Source organism: Austrofundulus limnaeus, unplaced genomic scaffold (assembly GCF_001266775.1).
Source record: "Austrofundulus limnaeus strain Quisiro unplaced genomic scaffold, Austrofundulus_limnaeus-1.0 Scaffold323, whole genome shotgun sequence".
In the NCBI taxonomy this organism is placed as follows: domain Eukaryota; kingdom Metazoa; phylum Chordata; class Actinopteri; order Cyprinodontiformes; family Rivulidae; genus Austrofundulus; species Austrofundulus limnaeus.
Window position 1 is genome coordinate 296,104 of NW_013952725.1, and position 19,028 is coordinate 315,131.

The window sequence follows — 19,028 nt, forward strand, 5'->3', positions numbered from 1 at the left end:
TTCCATCCAGTTTTAAAGACTAACAGATTATAAACCTAAATTTATACTAGGCTCAAAACAACACATTAAGGATTTTACAAATAATCTACATTCCTGAATAATTACCTGAAATGTGAACATTAGGATCATCACGCTGAATCTATTACATTTAAAAGTGTTCTAAATATTGTGACGCAGCATTTCATTATTTCTAATAAATAGCATCATTATCTTTTTCAATTGTTTCGAAAATCTTTATTCCAGAGTTTGAGCTCGCTGTGGTAAAACTTCACAAACTCATTATCGCAAAATGTGAAAAATCCCCATCAATTACAAACTCAGACAAGTTGCAATCTGTGTCACATTAATCCATCAAAATCATGAATGCTTAACAGAAAAAGTGCCGGGCGTGGAGGAAAAAAGATCCAAACGGGGTTCAGCGTTATCTGTCATTCCTGTTTCAGCTGTCATGTAAAATGCTTATAATTATCGGCCACAGCAAAAGGATCTCACAATGTGGGACTGAAAAATGTGAAGGCAGGAGAAGCTTTGATTTGGAGGTATTATGTGATGCTCATGACAATAATTATTGAACCTCTGGTACCTGCTGTCACTATAGGAATGACAATTATTGCTAGCAACTAAAAGATTTTTCAGACAGCAATCAAAACAACAATGAAGAATATATTTAAATCTTAAGGGGCTTATAAATAAAAGTTGTGGTAAAGTTTTTGATTTTTATGTTCTATTGTTATTGCCTCTATGGTTTTGCTGTTCAAATTAGTGTTTTTTTTTTTCCACCTAAGGGCTTTTTGTCCAAATAACCGGCTCAAAGTTTATTAGTGTAATAATTATGTAACAAATGCAGACGAAAACTTAGAAACTGCTTCTGCAACTGTTTTCCAGAGTCAAGGAGAAACTCTGAATCCCAAACTATACAATTAAATCTAAAGAACAACTGGTTTTGGTAACTGGTTATGGAGAGAATAACAGATGAGGTTGGGCAGATCTTGCGATCTGTAATGAGAGCAGGGGGTAAATGGAAGAGAACTTGGAGAGGTGGAGGAATGAAATTAAATGAAGAGGTTGGAAAGTCAGCTGTAGCAAAGCAGTGTACGTGTGTGAATAAAATGGAGGCAGGTTGGAACAGTGAGGCTACAGGGAGCAGAGGTCACAAAGGTGCAAAACGTCAAGTGCTTAGGCTTGACTGTCCAGGAAGTGGGGTAAGGAGGTGAAGAAGAGAGTTCAGGCAGGATGGGAGGAAGGTTTCTGGGGTGATTTGAGGCTAAAGGGGTGGCAGTTAGAGAGGACGTGGAGGTACAGTAGTTGGAATGAGGACAAAGGGCGCAAAAGACAGAGTTAGATGGATGAGAGCACTTCCTGTGGCAATCCCTGAAGAGGAAACAGCCAAAAGAAAAAGTAGACCTTCATAAAAATGTAGTAGTTTAATCTTGTTGGTGTTAATTTTATGATCTTGTTGATAATTTTGTAGTTTAATCTTCTAGATGAAAGTGTAGCTGACTGTTTTTTTCCTCTTTAGTTACTTTCTAGCCTCATGCATGCAGTGTGAACTGAACAAGTAGCTGATGTACAGTAATGGGTCATTGGTTTAGATGCATGAGTTATTAACTGGGTCAGATAGTCTTTTCTTTTCCTGCTGCTGGCCATTGGTTGCCTGTGGTTCAGATATGGAATATATAAAAAATTGTTTTGATGCAAGACAACCCTAAAAGTTACTTTGTGGTAATATTTCTTGTGCATGTGGTTTAAAAGTCAGGAAACTTTAAAACTTTGATCCTTTTTAAAAAGATTTCATGAAAGTAATTGCATATTTGTTTGAGTGTGTCTGTGTCTGTTTATTTTACAGTTGTGTTAGTAAAATATCTCATGAGCCAGTGTAATCATTACATCATCTACAACTGAGTATTTTTTAATTAGTCAAATTCAGGTAATTGTTAGTTACTGAGTTACTCGTTAAAACAACAGTCAACCTTAGAAAACACAAAAATGGTAATAAATTACTCACTTTCACAGATAATGAACTGAAATTTGGTGTGTTAGTAGCTGAAAGTTATTCTCAACACAGACTCTGAGCATTATTATTAGCTTTAAGGGACCTGCATAGTCCATCAAAAGCTGCCAAATCGGCTCTCATTCATGTAGTTGGGTTACAAAAATTTCTTTTTTTTTTCCACAGAGCACCTTCATCCGCCCTTTCTCAACACAAGGCCCAGGACAAATTTTTACTCACAGGCAAATGGACTGAGTACTGTTTGACTGGTCAGAAGTTCAAGGGTGTGTTTGGTTACACAAAAAGCGCTCAGACAACAATGGTAGCATTTTGATTCAACAACTCTCCTTTCTAGAAGCCGGCTGTTGTGAGCCCAAAGAACATTGATAATTCTGAGGAGCAGATGTCAGCGGCAGTCAGAACATACGGCCATCCATATGACTCTTCCAAACACTTATGGTTTGGTTTGGTAAATGGGGATGGATAAAAAACCCATATGAGCAGGTTCCTCATAAGTGGGCCCATTGCTCTCCCAAAATTGACACTGAACTTTACTTAAACCTTTACATTTCTCAGATGAAGGAATCAATGTCTGAAACACTAAGTGTGATCCCCAGGATCCATAAAGGGCTCCACAAGGATTCTTTTCCTTTGACCGCTCAGAGCCAGGAAGTGGCCTAAGTAGTGCAAAGAGGTCTCTAATTTAATGCCACAGGCATCACACAGACCATTTTGTGGTGGTTGAGCAGATTGTGCCCAGTTAGGACTCCAACCAGTGTACTTAGAGTTGTCCTTGTCAGGGTGACGAGAGCTTTCTCAAACCTAAGATTTGTGCCATTAATCAGTTCCCGTGCCTGTCTACAGTCTGTCAGCTCCCTCCAGCGGATTGAGTGTTGACGTCTGATCCAGGCCTGTAAGGCAGTCCTACAGACTGTTGTTGAAATACCTACAACAGGCTCTGGTCCATTGAAGCGAGCCTGACTGCCAGCTTTTGCAAGGTAGTCAGCTCTTTGGTTACCATTGATGCCAGTATGTCCTGGTACCCATTTAACAGTAACAGTGTTGTCTCTCTCCTGTTGGTTGACTGCTTCGGCACACTCCCAATGCTGTGAAACGTGGCCTTTGGAGAGCTCTTTGGGAAATGCCACACACTGGTGGATTGCATATATTTCAGCTTGAGATACGGTTGCAAAACAACCTAGTGGGTATTTATGCTCTCTCTCACTATGGTTGTGCAAAATCAGCACCCCTGCACCTACTGACCCCTTCAGAAGGGATCCATCTGTAAAACAGTAGAAATGATTGGGAGACAAGTCTGTCATAGAGAGGTTAATCCAGGCAGACCTGTCTTCTAACTCTGTCTTAAAACTTGGCTCAAAATTGTATTTTTTGACCATTCTGTCTCCAGGTCCTGCAGTTACTGGAACAGCAGCAACTGCCCAGTCCCAGATTTTAGTATGCTGTGAGTCAGAAAAGTTTTTCCACCTACCAGACTGGCGTAGCCTTACTGCACTGGATGCAGCCCCCCCTAAGATATGTAAATCTAGTGGAGCCAGGTCCAGTAGGACTTCCATGGCTGCCATGAGTTTTGTTCTGATAGAACCTGTGATGCCCAGGCAGCCCATTCGTTGCATATAATTGAGCATCACTCTTGCCACCCCAACTTGCACTGAATAGTTAGACAGTTAGTGGAACAATACAGCCGCTGTATGAACGGAGGAATCCGTCTGCCGAAAAGAGCGGCGCTCTATCCGTAACAGATTTGTGGCATAACGGCGAATATTGGTATGGAGACCCCAGGGGGAAGAAACCCATGCTGTGACGTGTACAGCAGTGGAAGGGGTTTCCCAGGTGCTCTGCACTGTATGTATCCTGATCTTTGAAAGGTGTGTGCAAAAATTAATGTCCCGCAACCTCGTGACCGGAAGTCAACTGTTCGGCTACATACTGTATAGAGTATGCTGAGCCCTTTAGTTAGTTTAAAGGGGCAATATTATATGTTTCTCAGGCATTTATTTAAATACTATACCATAATAAAGTATCTATATATTTAAATACTATACCATAATAAAGTATCTATATATTTAAATACTATACCATAATAAAGTATCTATGTCACCTTTAGCTGTTATTAAAATGCTGTTTTTATGTTTAAACAGAAAATAAACTTATCTTCTCATCACTTCCTCTTCTAAACACCTTGAAATTGGCCTCTGTCTCTTTAAGAACCACCTTCCGCTTCTGTCCCGCCCATTTCAGTGTGCGCGGGGGTGGGGTGGAGGGGTGCTATGATACAGTTTACTTGGCATCTGAAAATATATTTCCTCAAAGGTATTTTTTATCTGAAAAGAGCTTCACTGAGTGAGAAGTAGTGGAGCTCAGCAGACATTTTTTTCACTTTGTTTCACTCGTTTGCTTTGTTACCGCCGAGAGCCTGCAGGAGTCATGGGCGGGGTTTGTGGGAAGGGAAGGGGGAGGGGGGCGCTCTGCCATGAGGAAGCACGGCTTAAAGACACGTCCCGGGGGCGTTTCTGGTCCCCAACTATCGTTTTGCTCCTCAGCATGGCTTCCTAAAAACGGTGCAGGATTTCTCAAACATGCATGAATGAGTCAAAGCAAGGCTTTGGTCATGTTTTTTATGAGAGTATAACATTATAACATGATGTAAAACTCAAAAAAGTTGATTTTACATGATATTGCCCCTTTAAGCTTTAAATTGAGATCAACTTATGTTAAGAAATGACAAATTCATAGCCGTTACAAATGTAGACATATGAAGGATCTGTTAGCACTTGCAATGTGTGTTGGGGATGACTCTCGACTACTACCACATCCAACTTTTGCTCAATATCTGAAATTAATGTAACTGATAGCTTTTTTGTGTTTGCTATGGTTGATTAGCGATGGCAGCCATCATCAATTCACCCGACTACTTTCTGAAAAGATTAGTCCTACCTGCCCAGAGGCTTGACCTTCTGCCCTAGGGCTTCTTGATACTGAGGCCCGGGGCTCCGAACGCACCACATTCTGGTTGCTGTAGTAACTAACACTGCTGTCTTGGTAGCCGCTGTCTGAATACGAGGTCATGTGAGCCGAGTGACCTGTGGAGCCTTAAAAACAACAAGAGGTAAGGTGTCAGTGCTTCATGTTGACATCAAACTGCAGCCACCACTTCAGTCGCAGCAGTAAAATAATTTGCACTTTGTAAAACGGCATCATGCACACAAACACATGGATATGTGAGCGAAGCTTTTTATGCTTCTCTTGGAACAATCAGCTGGCCTACTTTCTGTAGGATGAGGAGGAGGAGGAAGCATGTGGGGGATATTTTTATTCTCTGAGACCACTCCAACTGTATGGAATACAAATAAGCCAAAGGCAAATTTGTTTTAATATTTCAAAACCGCTGCTCAGACCGTGGATGTTGACTCATGCTGAAATCAAACACCTTAAATAAATAATGTCTGAGGTTAATTGCTCTTCAGAATTTTTAGGATATGTTGTGTGGCAGAAATGTAGACACAACATGTGTATTTTTTGATGAGAGTATCCTGCAGAAATAATAATTCACAGCCACACCAGCTGCTCCAGTGTTTCGCTCTATCAGCCGCCCATCTTTGGCAGTTTAACACATTCCTCTTGATGGAAGCAAAATGTCAAACACTCCAGTGAAGGGGCCTAACGTCCAACAGTGACTGGTTGTAGCTGCAGTACAGTTCTCCAGGTGTGAAAGTATGTGGAACTTTTACAGCTAAAAATAAAGGCTCAGGCAACAGGGAGGAGACTTTACGTTCTGAGCCTATATGGGTGATCTGAATAAATGGAAAGCAGATGTTTTAAGTTGGAAACTTCTTTGAAAACAGGGGCATCACTGGATTTCTTTAACTTGATTTATGGAAATATACAAGTGTGAAAATTATTCAAAGGGAATTTTTTGTGGTTTAAAACTTGTTTTTTTTTTCATCTCATCTTCTGAGCCAACTACTCAAAACGAATGTATTTATGCATGGATAATGCATTCTCAATTATAATGTGACCCGAAAAATCAAAAAGAAAAAAATTGTATAGGTCTTCTGGATGGGTTCTTCTCTAATGAAACGTTTCGTCTCTCCTCCAAGAGACTTCTTCAGTCTGAGAGTTTCAGGCAAAATTCAGGCTTTTAAGCACTGCCTCCATGTGACTGATACTCACATCACATGGCTATCGTTGACACCTAATTAACATCTATTGTAAACAGGGGGTGGAGTGATACTGCCAATAGCAGCGCTGTAGGAGGGGGACAGCTGAAAGCGGAGGCCTCCACCTCTGTTTAATGATGGACGGTCTTTCTTCACAAAAATGGCTTCTTTTACTCCTCTCTCAAACCAACGTTCCTCTCTATCAAGAATGAGAACATCCTCATCTCTGAAAGAGTGACCGCTGGCCTGTAAATGAGTGAAAACTGCAGAGTTCTGGCCATTAGATGTAGCTCGTCTGTGTTATGGAGAATTTTTGTGTTACATTTTTCACATTATACACGCACAAATACGGTAGCTATAAAAATCTGATTTCATAAATTTCTACACCCTGTACAGTTTGTCTCTTTGTGCTGCTTATAGATAACAGACCCTCACTGTCATGCAGGGAGGCCCGGTCCACTTCAGGCAGGTAGAGCCCTTCCTCTGCCTCCAGGTGACGACCTGGACACCCAGACGCCTCCGTGGCAAGACCCTGAGACTCTCCACCTGTCATACAACACAGGAAATGCAAAGTCTTTTTCAGTCTCGCAGTAATCGGTGTATTAGGACACTTGACAAATAAAAAAAGGTCATTCAATTAGATGTCACAAAGACATGACGAGCACAATATTTTGCAGGGTTAGACCCTTTTATCTCCAACAATACTTTTATTTTCCTGAGCACATGGCAGTGATTAATGAGCCGACATCTGAACACAAAGATGTTTGACAGAATAGTAAATGAGCCCATTCACAGCAGTGGAAACATTGTTTTGTTTTGCTTGACCAGCTGGCGCAGTGTGCCAGCAAGTTTCTTCTGGAGGCTATGATGACTTTCTCATCTGCAGAAACAGTTCTCCTTTAGCTGCAAATGTATACAGGTTTGATCTTATCTGAAGCTACAGGAGTTTACAAAGAACCAGAGGCATCAGATCCCTTACTGGACATCAGTCAAAGCCTAAAACTGAAACATTTTCTTTTACAATACATTTAAATCCCAGCTCAAAAGAAGAGTTTTTACCAGCAGATCTCCATGCGTAAGACTTCTCAGAAGAGCTTTGGGAACAGTCAGGACAAGGAAATGGAAAAGACAAAGAGTAGAGTGATTTAAATCAGAGCAATATACTTAATGGTCAATCAAACCAGGACAAGAGCAAGACATATAACCATACGTTAATTTGCATTAAATAAAATGTACAAAAATGTCTTGAAGCCTTTAAGAAAACTGTCCTCTGAAAATATTTTTGTCTTACAATATAAACCAAAACATGTTTTATTTTAAACATAAATAAAAATGGGGCCGCACAATACATTGCAAATACAATGTCATTGCAATATCAATGTGCACAATATACGTAATGCAAAGGACTGCTTAGAGTGCAGTAAGTGTGGACTAATATGTTTTTGAAGCATTTTGAAGTTGTTTTTCATGCTAATGCAATATTTAGCCAGTAGGAGAGAGTCTCATGGCACCAACAGCTCACACCACACAAACACAAACACAGACACAAATGGCCATGCCAAAAATGCTAAAGGTCACATAGTGTAGGAAGTACATTAGAAAGGGAGGAAAGAAAAACAAAAGATATATTGCACCTGACATCATAATCTCAATCATTACAAATATTCTCACCAACGCAAAATTGTCTAATACTGCCCAGCACTAAAAAAAAAGGACACAAATTGTATTTTTTTGGTAAAAATTGCAGAGTGAGCATGAAGTGCTAAAATACTTTGCTGCAGTGGTAATCCTTTTTTTTTAATTGGGTGGCCATGTGGGGTCACTGAACGTTCTGGGGTGGCACTCAAACTGCTACCTAAAAATTAAAAGTAGATAAAGGCTAGCTAAAAGACACCAAAGGTTCATAAAAGTTTAAAAAAATTGAAAACCATGTATCATTTTCCTTTCACTTCACAATTACGCTCTGATATGGGTTTGTCCATAAAATAGAAGTTTTCAAAATGTGGAAGAGTTTACAAGTTGTGCATCCTTTTTGAAGGTACTTTTATTTACTCATAGTTAATAACTTAACTGGACTTAACTCTCATCACCCTATACAAATAAACATGCTTTATTGCTGGTTGTTTCCAATCTACCTGCTACTGTCTCCAGTTGGTGACTCAGCTCCCAGCATGCATTTCTCCAGCTGGCTCGCCACAATCTGCCGCTCTTCCTCCAACTCTCGAGTCAGCCTCTCGAACTGGAGCTCCTGCAGACAATACAGACATGAAGAGTTGCAATCATGACCGAACATTCACCAAAGAGCACTTTCAGCCTCTTTTTACCACCTGTTAGCTGCCAGTTAAAAGTAAATGTAGATACAAGTTGTGTGTTCAGTCTGATAGGTCAGGTGTGAGTTTGGCAACAAACAATTTCACAGTTTAAACATTAAAACTGAGTGCTGGACCAACCCAAGGTTTGATACCGAGACTGAAATTATGGTAAAAAAAAAAAAAACCAATTATATTTTCTGCTAAAATGCAGGAAATGATAGAAATTAACATGCGCCCTTGATTTACTGTAGAAATCTGTTTAAGCTCAAATTAAACAACACATTCTCACTCCCGAGTCGTCACATATTGACRTTTTTCAAAGGTCCCTTTGCGTCCAATTTTGACGCATCAGGTACCCCCCTCGCGTCAGTCCTTGCCGCCCGCGGCTTTTCCGGGTTGCGCCACCAGGGGTCTTTGGGTCGGGGGTCTGAGGTTAACATTAGGGATCAGGATAAATGGTTAAGTTTAGGGACTGGGGTCAGGGATAGGATGTCTACAGTGAACATTAGGTAATTTTAGGCTTTGCAACACGTAGTTGCCATGAATTTCCTACATTTTCTAAAAATGGTTAATTTTACGTATCAGGGTTAATGGTTAATTTTAGGTACTAGGGTCTGGGACAGGATGTCTAAAGTGAATACACGTAATTTCACGCTTTGGGACGGTACTATTTGTGCATTTTCTACACTTTGAAAAATTACGACAACAGATTCCGCCCCATCCCGTCAAAATATGACGCAAGGGGGGTACCTGATGCGTCAAAATTGGACGCAAAGGGACCTTTGAAAAACGTCAATATGTGACGACTCGGGAGTGAGAATGGGTTGAATTAAAATGTCAAATATAAAATAAGCAAAAGAAAAGCTGAAAAAATCAAAAAAGTTGGTAAAAGCTAAAAATACCTAAACTGTGGATAAAATCTAAAATTAGCCAGACAGTAGCCACAAGGGAAACAATAAAGGTTTAAATTAAACAATACAACTTATACAACACTTTAAACAACACAAATGCTGCACACTAATAAAATAAATTGAAAAAAGTAGGATAGCTCAACTCTCCAATAGAGATAGGGTGAGAAGTTCAGTTAAAAATCTTTTACTTTTAATATTATTTCTTTATTATATATTTCATATTTAGTCACAGTACTTTCTTATTTTATAGTCAATTTAAATGTTCTCGAACCATTTATACATGTCCAACACATGGTGTGACAGTATATTTACATGGGTATTTACATACATATACACAGTATATAGAATAGTTAATTCATGTATTAAGCATGAATAAACAATGAGCATGTTGTTTTTTTAAGTTAATAAAAATTATTAAAGGGAGTCATCCGGCAACCGGTAGGTTACCAGTTTGATCCCCCGTTCCAGCCATCGCAGTCGTTGTGTCCTTGGGCAAGACTCTGTCAGCTGGTTACAATGTAACTTACCATCATCAGTGTGTGAATGGATGAATGTCTGAAGTGTAAAGCGCCTCGGAGTCCGTGTGGACTTCATAAAGCGCTTTATAAGTTCAAGTCATTTACCATTTAATAAATAGAAATTATCCTTCATTAATGATGTTTTTAAGGTTAACTAGCTGTTAATGGTTAAGTAAGGCTAAAAACATGTACAAGGTGTAACCAAATCTTTTTACGTCAGCATAAGTTGTCTAAAAGGTTACAGTGTGACAGAGCTCAAAGCTCAAACTGCATGACCCATCAATACGAGCTGCAGTTAAACCTGCATTTTTAATGGGTGTTGATCCTGGTGAAGCAGCTGATTGTTCTAATTGGACAGATGTTCGTCTACTTACAGAGCTCCTGTGACTCACAGGCAGTGAACTACTGTGAAATTTAAAAAAAATTGTTTGTTAGTTTGGTTTTACTTCCATAAAAAACATACACTATATTGCCAAAAGTATTGGCTCACTTGCCTTGACTCACATATGAGCTTAAGTGATGTCCCATTCCTAATCCATAGGGTTCAATATGACATTGGTCCACCCTCTGCAGCTAGAACAGCTTCAACTCTTATAAGGCTGTCTACAAGGTTTAGGAGTGTGTTTTTGGGGATTTTAGACCATTCTTCCAGAAGAGCATTTGTGAGGTCACATACTGGTGTTGGACGAGGTCTCCACTCTAATTCATCCCAAAGGTGTTCTATCAGGTTTATGTCAGGACTCCGTACAGGCCAACCAAGTTAATCCACACCAGACTCTGACATCCATGTCTTTCTACAACTGAATTTCCCCGTGCGGAACAATAAAGGCTGTTTCTATTCTATTCTATTTACGGACCTTGCTTTGTGCACTGGTGCACAGTCATTTGAGGTGAGTAAATACTCTTGGCAATATAGTGTACTTGCAGTCGTTATTGACAGTTGAAATTTTTATTCCTAAAATACCAAAACATTTCTGAAGTTTGTAAACTTTTCTTTGCGATGTATAGCTGCCATCAAATGTAAATCGACCGTATGTTCTTCACAAACATGTTGTCTTTTGTCCTATTTTTTTCTCCCACCACCTAAAAAGGGGGATGATTGTGTAAAGTGTCGTTTGTTGCATGTGTGTTTATAAGTTTGGTAGCAAAATATTTTGTTGAACCACTGGATGTATTTTAGGGAATATTTCAGAGTAATAATTGATGAATGAACATCTACAGCTATTTAACTTTTGGAAACCACTAGATCAACTTTATAATAAAGGATTGCTAATGGCTACAACTTAATAGTATAATATTACAGATAGTGCGGTAGTAGCTGAGTTTATGTTTACACTGCAGGCAAAAATGGCTAAAATCCATTCTTTTCCACACATCTAACCTGTATAAAAAATTATGACTTTCTGAACATGACAAATCATACAGTATATCTAATCCACGTCCTTTGATAGTAAATCACTTACAGGGGTAAGACACTGAAACTGAAACACCTGGTTTTAGACCATAACATCCCTTTCAGACAGCTTCCTCTTGCATCCACAGTTAATCCTGTTGGATGTGGTTGGTCCTTCTTGGTGGTATGCAGACATTACCCTGGATACTGTGGCTCTTGATACATCACAAAGACTTGCTGTCTTGGTCACAGATGTACCAGCAAGACGCGAACCAACAATGTGTCCTCGTTTAACACCATAATGTTGTGTCCATTGCAATATTTTGAGGCTGGTCCAATTTAGCCATGAAACCTCCCACACTAAAATGACAGGTGTTTCAGTTTCATTGTCTAACCCTTATACAAATGTTTTTCAAATGGACTGCAGTCTGAACATTCATGTTGCATTTTATTTAACTTTTATGTTATTGAGGTAGGGGTATACGGATCAATCCAAATATTTATGTTCTCAATACCATGCAGCTTAAAGCTTGGAACTCCACTCATCTTTAGCTACAAAATGGGAGTCCAGGTTCTTATTTAAACTTCAGCAGCAAGATCAAATGTGCATAATGAACCAATAAACAGAGCAGATGATAGTGCTATAATACATAATAGTACAACAACCTTACAATTGATACACACATGCTAATGTATAGCATCCATATTTACATTTACAGCGACTATGAGCACTAACAAATCACAGGAAACCTCTTTACAATTTTTGCATGTGAGAGGTATGAACCAAAATCCTCATTCTGTTTAATTCTGTTGAGTTTTTGACACATAAACCAATGAGAGATGTGTTTCTGATTAGGACTTTTTTTAATTGGAAGATGCCAGTCTTTAGATTTCAAAGCAGCTATTGGCTGATGTACAACACCCTTTTTTATTTTATTTTATTGTTTTTATTTTTAGAAAAACCTAATTTTAGCTCAATATTTGTAAAATTAACTAAGTTTAATTGGTTGTCTAATTTTAGTTGTTGATTAGCTGTGGTGGCTGTTTTCACTTGGATTGACTCCAACAGTAAATTAATTGTAGATGAACAGGGGTTAGACAATGGGCCTCATGCAAGAACCATTCATACACACAGATTTGTTCTTAAGTTGTGCGTACGAGTGATTTAGGAGAATTTGTGGCATTCACCAATATTATTTTCAGATACGAACAAAATTCACGAGTGGTCCAGACCTGTCGTATATTTTACGAGCAGTCAGTCTGCTGTTATCCAGACGGGTTTTCTTCAATAATAACTTTATATTTCATTAGTTTGAAGATATTTTGAGTTGGAAATAAATTACACTCTATGATTATGTTGACAATAAGTTATTCTGCTTGAATTAGAGTTATAATTTTAAATGTAATAATTTAGACTAACAATATAAATTGTCCGTCCGTCCGTTTTCTGTCGGGATCAGGTCGCGGGGGCAGCAGCAGAAAGACCCCGCTCTCCCCAGCGACACCCTCCATGTCCTGGAGGACTCCGAGACGTTCCCAGGCCAGAGGGGATACATAATCCCTCCAGCGAGTCCTGGATTTTCTCCAAAGTGCCAGACTTATTTTGAAAACATTTTAAAATGCTTATTTCAGAACCACAACTGAGACCACTTGCGACCGTGCAGGGGTGGGGGGGGGCGGGGGGCACGGTGCGCTGCGCTGTGTCTTCTGAATAAATGAAAATGATTTAACACAGTTGTTTATACTTTTAGCAGCTCTTTTTATTCCACAGCTGACCTGCTAAAAATGACAGATTTTCTTTTCTGGATCTCTGACAGACGGACTTCAATCTCTGAACTCGTAAAGTTCTTCTTTTTAGTTTTCGCTGTCATTTTCATGAATGGACACTTCCTGATATCTGAGGCAGGAAACACAGCCTTATATGGTGTTTTTGGGGTGGTAATTATGCTAATCTCCTCTCGCGTGCACGAGCAGCTGGATAGAACAGGTGGAATTTACGCAGCTCATTTATGCACTTTTCCTGAAGATAGAAGAGTTTGTTGAATCTGACGTGACATGTTCGTATGAACCCTTCATACGAACAAAAGGAAGAGAAATTTAGGATAAAAATACGAACAAGTTCTTACATGAGGCCCATGAAACTGAAAAACCTGTCATTTTAGTGTGGGAGTTTTCATGGCTAAATTGGACCAGCCTGGTGGCCATTCTTCATTAATTGCACATTGCACCAGTAAGAGCAGTGTGTGAAGCTTCAAGTAAAAGGGTAAGAGCACAATTTTGCTCAAAATATTGCAATGGACACAACATTATGGTGACATACCAGAGTTCAAAAGAGGACAAATTGTTGGTGCACATCTTGTTGGTGCATCTGTGACCAAGACAGCAAGTCTTTGTGATGTATCAARAGCCACAGTATCCAGGGTAATGTCAGCATACCACCAAGAAGGACCAACCACATCCAACAGGATTAACTGTGGATGCAAGAGGAAGCTGTCTGAAAGGGATGTTATGGTCTAAAACCAGGTGTTTCAGTTTCATTGTCTTACCCCTGTACATCCAGTGGTTAATATCAGCTAGTTACATCAAAGTCTGTCCATTTGTTTATGAAAAGAGACATGTTGTTAAATTCAACAGTTAATGCCAATGTTATAAACAAAGATCGTGGATTGTCTGTTAGAGCTAGAGGTATGTTTTTGGGACGACTCTCAGCTACTACCACACCTAATTTTAGTTCATTATCTATGAAACTGGCTGAGTTGAAATCATTCTGGTAACTGCTAAGATTGATGAGCTACGGCTGTAATCCTTTATGAGTTTCATTCAAATCCGGCTCATGAGTTTTTTGATAAAAGACAATTAGACACAGTCAATTACAGGACTGCCCTTCCTTTAATAAAGTGGACAATAGTGATTTGCCATGACTCCAAATGGGGCGCCAAAAGTAGTGTTGACACATCTGTTTTTTCAGGGACACAGGAGTGTGTGCGTCAACATGCTGCTTATAGGCACAGTGCGGCTGCTGTATTTTTCTCTCTTGGCTCCGGAGCAGAGCAGAGACAGGACAGGAACACATCCCTCCTTGTTTCAGCCTCGCTGTCTCACCGCTCGCCTCGACAGGCAAAACAGAGCCGCGTCCATGCTCTGCGCCTGTCGCCTCTCAGGCCGAGGTGAAGTCATGCCAGGCCACGTCTCGTACCAGCCGGGAGGCTCGCAGACAATTTGCCACAGCACATCGTGCACCATCACAGATTTTCCTCTCCCTTATCAAGCAACAGTGACCACAGACGTTTGCTTCTTGCCGTGTCCAATCACATCCCAGCAGTCTGCTTTATCCACATTCAATCTGTGATATCCGTGAAGCGCCCCACATAGTTCTCCTGCAGCCGCTGCACATCTCTGCTGTGATGGAACTCGCCTCGTTAAAGGCGTTAACATTTTCCAGGCTCTTTTTTTTTTTTGCTACCCAAGCAGGGAAAATCACTTTTATCTTAACATGATCAAATTCCCAACACTGAAAGAAAATTTACACCAAGGCCAACAGAACCATGCATGGATTAACAGACAGCAGCTGTAACACCCACAGCAGCTTCAATGTTTTGCATCCTACTTTTGTTTTTCCTGTCTGTCGTCCTCCTCATACAACCTATACATGGATTAAAATACTTCCTGTCATCTTATACGCCCAAACAAGCACTTTTGATGCAAGCAACAAGTTTCACTTCGTCTCCGAGGGAAGAAACAAATCTCTACGTCAAGGCTCTGTGACCTTAAGAATTAAAAGAACCAATTTTACTCTCTCTCTCTCTCTCAAAAGATACAATTTACAGAGATCCTCAAAATCTACCTGAACATTAAAATAAAACTTAAACAATTCGTAAAATTTCATTTGTAGGCCAAAACAAAATAACACTTTTTATAGAACCATCATCAAACTTTTTCAGTTTTTCTCATATTTGCAGAAATCGAGGAAATTTAGTAGCTCACTTGGACATGAATAAATCATTAACTTGCTCCCTAATGTTTTAAAAAATTGAACATATAACAGACCAGTTCATTGTTTATTTATGACCTAAATGTCCTGAAATAAAAGGTCAAACTCTTTACTGAAACTGCCTCAAGTAGCAGGCTTTTACAAGAAGCCAGTTTTTGTCTCTGTTTTTAGTAACTACTTGCTACTAATGAATGCATTGTAATTTTTTTCATTTAGCAATTTTCATTAAGTGCCTAAACTCCCTTTTATGCATTCACAGTAACTTGCATCAAGTTTGTTGAAAATGGATAATTTTGAGGAGATTTAGGGAACAATAACACTCCATGTCAAACAGTTTCTTAAACAACAAGGCATCACTATCCGGTCAACAGAGGAGCTGATCACGGTTTATTACACATGTTTTAGAGAAAGATCAGTTTGTTTTCAGCTTATTTCATATAAATATGATGTGAACCTGTGCTTAAAGTACTTTAAGTAAATATTCCTACAAGCAGCTCAACATACAGGTGTCATTAGTCTTTTTGCTCCAGAAATTTCCTGCAAAAAAAGGATAACGACAGATGGTTCAACTATCCTCTGTCACGATGACCATCCGTTCAAAGCCATGTTCGATGTTCATTTTCACACACATCTTTTAGGTTTCATGGGAAACAAGCTCCTGGAAAACTCCTTTCCACAACAGTACACATCACAGCACAGGTTTCTTTCCGCTGGAGACGAGGAGCTGATATTCGCCATTTGACCACAAATCTGATGAGGATAGAAACGCTACATTTTTTAGTAGATGGATTCCTCTGTACACAATGTTTGTGCTATCTCCATCCAGGAGCTTTTGGCCATTTGACTACCTTTATAAGTGTCTGGAAGTGTCCTATAGATCAGTGTTTCCCAAAGTTGGGGTCGGGACCCAAAGTGGGGTCCCGAAACATCAAGGTGGGGTCCTGAAAAGATTTTCTGAATTAATTACATTTTTTGCCTTAGTTGTTACAAAGGAGTGAGGTTAGTATATTTAAAAGGGATAAATGTTGTATAAAAAATATTGTTACTATGCCCATGTTTAGTTGACCTGATACAAATGTTTATCATCCAGAAACAGCTGGGGGCACAGGTCTCTGCTACTGTTATTTTGTGGGTCAAAAGCTGAAAAGTTTGGGAACCACTGCACTTTGGTTCCCAAAGTTGGGCTTGGGACCCAATTATGGGTCATGAAGCACCTTGGATAATCTCCAGAAATCAATTTAAAGGTTAATAAAATAATTGCTGATGTAATATTTTCCCTATAATTATTACAAAAACACAAAATGAGTATAAATAAGTATTTATATTTGTGTACAAGCTGTTTAGATTGTCAAAAAGCCTGTGTTTTTAGGGTTATTAACAAAGTTCGTGTCCTCAGACATAGACTCAGTAATATTTGGGGTCACAAGTTTTTGCCATGGATATTTTGTGGGTCAGAAGATAAAAAGTTTGGGAACCACTGCTATAGATGGACGTACTTTCTGACTGCCTCGGCAAAATGCTCCTCAAAATTATCCGTGTTGTTTGGACGCGCAGCAGTCGATTTCTGGAAGCAGAGTAGTTGAGGAAAAATTCTGCCAGTGTTGTCTGAGAGCTTTTCAGCGTAAACAAACTCACCCACAAATTTCTGATCAATCACATGATAATTTTGTTTGCAGAAGAGGGGCAAAAATTTGCCCGGGGCTTTGTGACAAGTTGCGGGGACACAAGACTTTGAACAAACTGACACAATTTTTTGTCACACAACGGCAACAATGAGAACAAATTTTGCAGGATCAGACCGACCATGCTGAGGATTTTAGTGTAAATAATAGATATGCAAGTAGCACCACAGGCTGATGACACACAGTATTAGAAGGCAGAGGATCTTGTAATCTACACACAATGAATGAAAAGAAATCCTATCAGATGGCAGTGACACAGCTTCAGGTGTGACGTGAGAACTCTGGGACCACAAGTTTCTTTTTTCTGAAACACAGCGAAGACCATGCTTTCAGATCCAGGCAGATGTCAAACAGCAGCAGCTTTTGGGCTCGGATACTGTCAGCAGGGAGGAGCTAAGCGGTGACATAACTGGATTGATGGGAGTCGGTTTAAACCACAGATTCAACGTGTGACCCTGCAGCTCATACACGACAAACCGAGGCAGCGACGTTGCTCATCCACATCGAGAGCGTCTGTGCTCTGACGTCGTGTGTGGATGTTTTGGCTCCGATAGGAGGAATACAGCTAGGCGTGAAAACGTGTCGATGCGGCTCAGTTGCTGTTTTAATGAACGTTTCCTCTCATATATCACAGGATGAGTTCTGATGAGCATGCATGTTCTTTTCCTGCATATCCGTGCATCATATTCACACTGTTGGCACCATGTGTTTACATCTGGGAGCTGCCCTGCAGTGCAACAGTCTGCTGCTGTCAGCTAAACAGAGGAAAACACTTTTGGCCAACAAGAGCTTATATAACAGGAAAGGACAACTGTTTGTTTATTTTTGGTTTTTTTCCTTTCTTTTTTTTCACAGGACCATATTGATGCAGTTAAACTATTAAAAATGTAAACAGACAGTTTACAGTCATGAAAAGGGCTTACATCCTCTTTCAGTTTCCTGTATATCTGGACATTGTCCATTTTAATGCAGCACAACATAAGGAAAAGGCACAATGACTTTTTTGCACGTGACGTCACATCTTGTGCATTGTGGGTACTGAGCACCATGCTGGGGGGATAGTATCGGCATCGCGAGCCTTGCTACAGCTGCTGACAGTGTGGCTTCCATTTTAATCCAACTTAAGCAGATTTTGTATTTTTGTTTTTAAAAAAATGGCTCGGTGGTGTTGTGTAAAACGCTGTTTGATTAAGAATTAACCCTGGCATGAAATGTAACAGGTTCCCCATCTATAGAAAAGACCATGGACTGCAAATGAAAGATACAATATGAGACAAAGACCGGTTAGTCTGGGTTGTAGCTGTCAGGTGCAAATATATCACATTCAATCACATATCTATGAATATGCGTGTTTCCTACATTTTCATAAAAGTAGATTATTTTTTTAAAAAATTTGTTTCACTGATATGTGATGCAACAGTTAGTATTTTGCAATTTATATATGTTGTTTTGAAATTGAAATAATGCTGAAATAATGTAGTTTGTGCTGTTGGTAATATATCAATGAATGAAAAAGTGCAGGGTCAATTGTCCATGTCATAGCTGGGCTTAGCTGCTAACTCATATGGATCTACATTGCTAATTGAGGTCAGCTTTGCTAAATACTGGTCTCTGGTGTTCTTACTGAGCTTATCTCTAAAAAGCTTCTTCTCATTTTTATTGAATGTACGTTTTTCTGATGAAATAATCGAGCTGCCATTGCTGAATAGCTAAAATCAGAATTTGAACCATTTGATAAGTTTACCTGCTAAAAGCTTTGTCGAAGTTCTCAATTTCTTTGCAGAGGCACAGAGTCTTCTCGCGTCAATTTTGAACACGTTTAAAAACTTTGTGCAACAAATTTTCTCTCAAAATGGTGGTAGCAGGCGTCTTGAATCAGTTTTGTCATGAGCATCTCCATCCTAGTGCAAGAGTTTTGACAGCTATATGAGAGCCCTTCTAGAATCAACACCTGTACATTCAGGGATGGACCACTTTACTGTCATTACTCTAGGCACTGCACAGTCTTTATTTTTTTTTCAAAGTTTTTTTTATTATTTTTAACATAAAACAC

At 39.5% G+C, this 19,028-nt stretch overlaps 1 protein-coding gene across 1 annotated transcript in view; it reads right to left on the reverse strand.

Moving 5' to 3' along the window:
* The window catches only part of LOC106527415 (plakophilin-4), a gene marked incomplete in the record, with an annotated part of 80,870 nt that overhangs the window by 44,290 nt on the left and 17,552 nt on the right, over nucleotides 1-19,028 (reverse strand). The window contains 4 exon segments of the mRNA XM_014022291.1: nucleotides 4,946-5,100; nucleotides 6,598-6,714; nucleotides 7,228-7,262; nucleotides 8,304-8,416. Of these exon segments, the coding sequence (XP_013877745.1) occupies nucleotides 4,946-5,100; nucleotides 6,598-6,714; nucleotides 7,228-7,262; nucleotides 8,304-8,416 (420 nt within the window).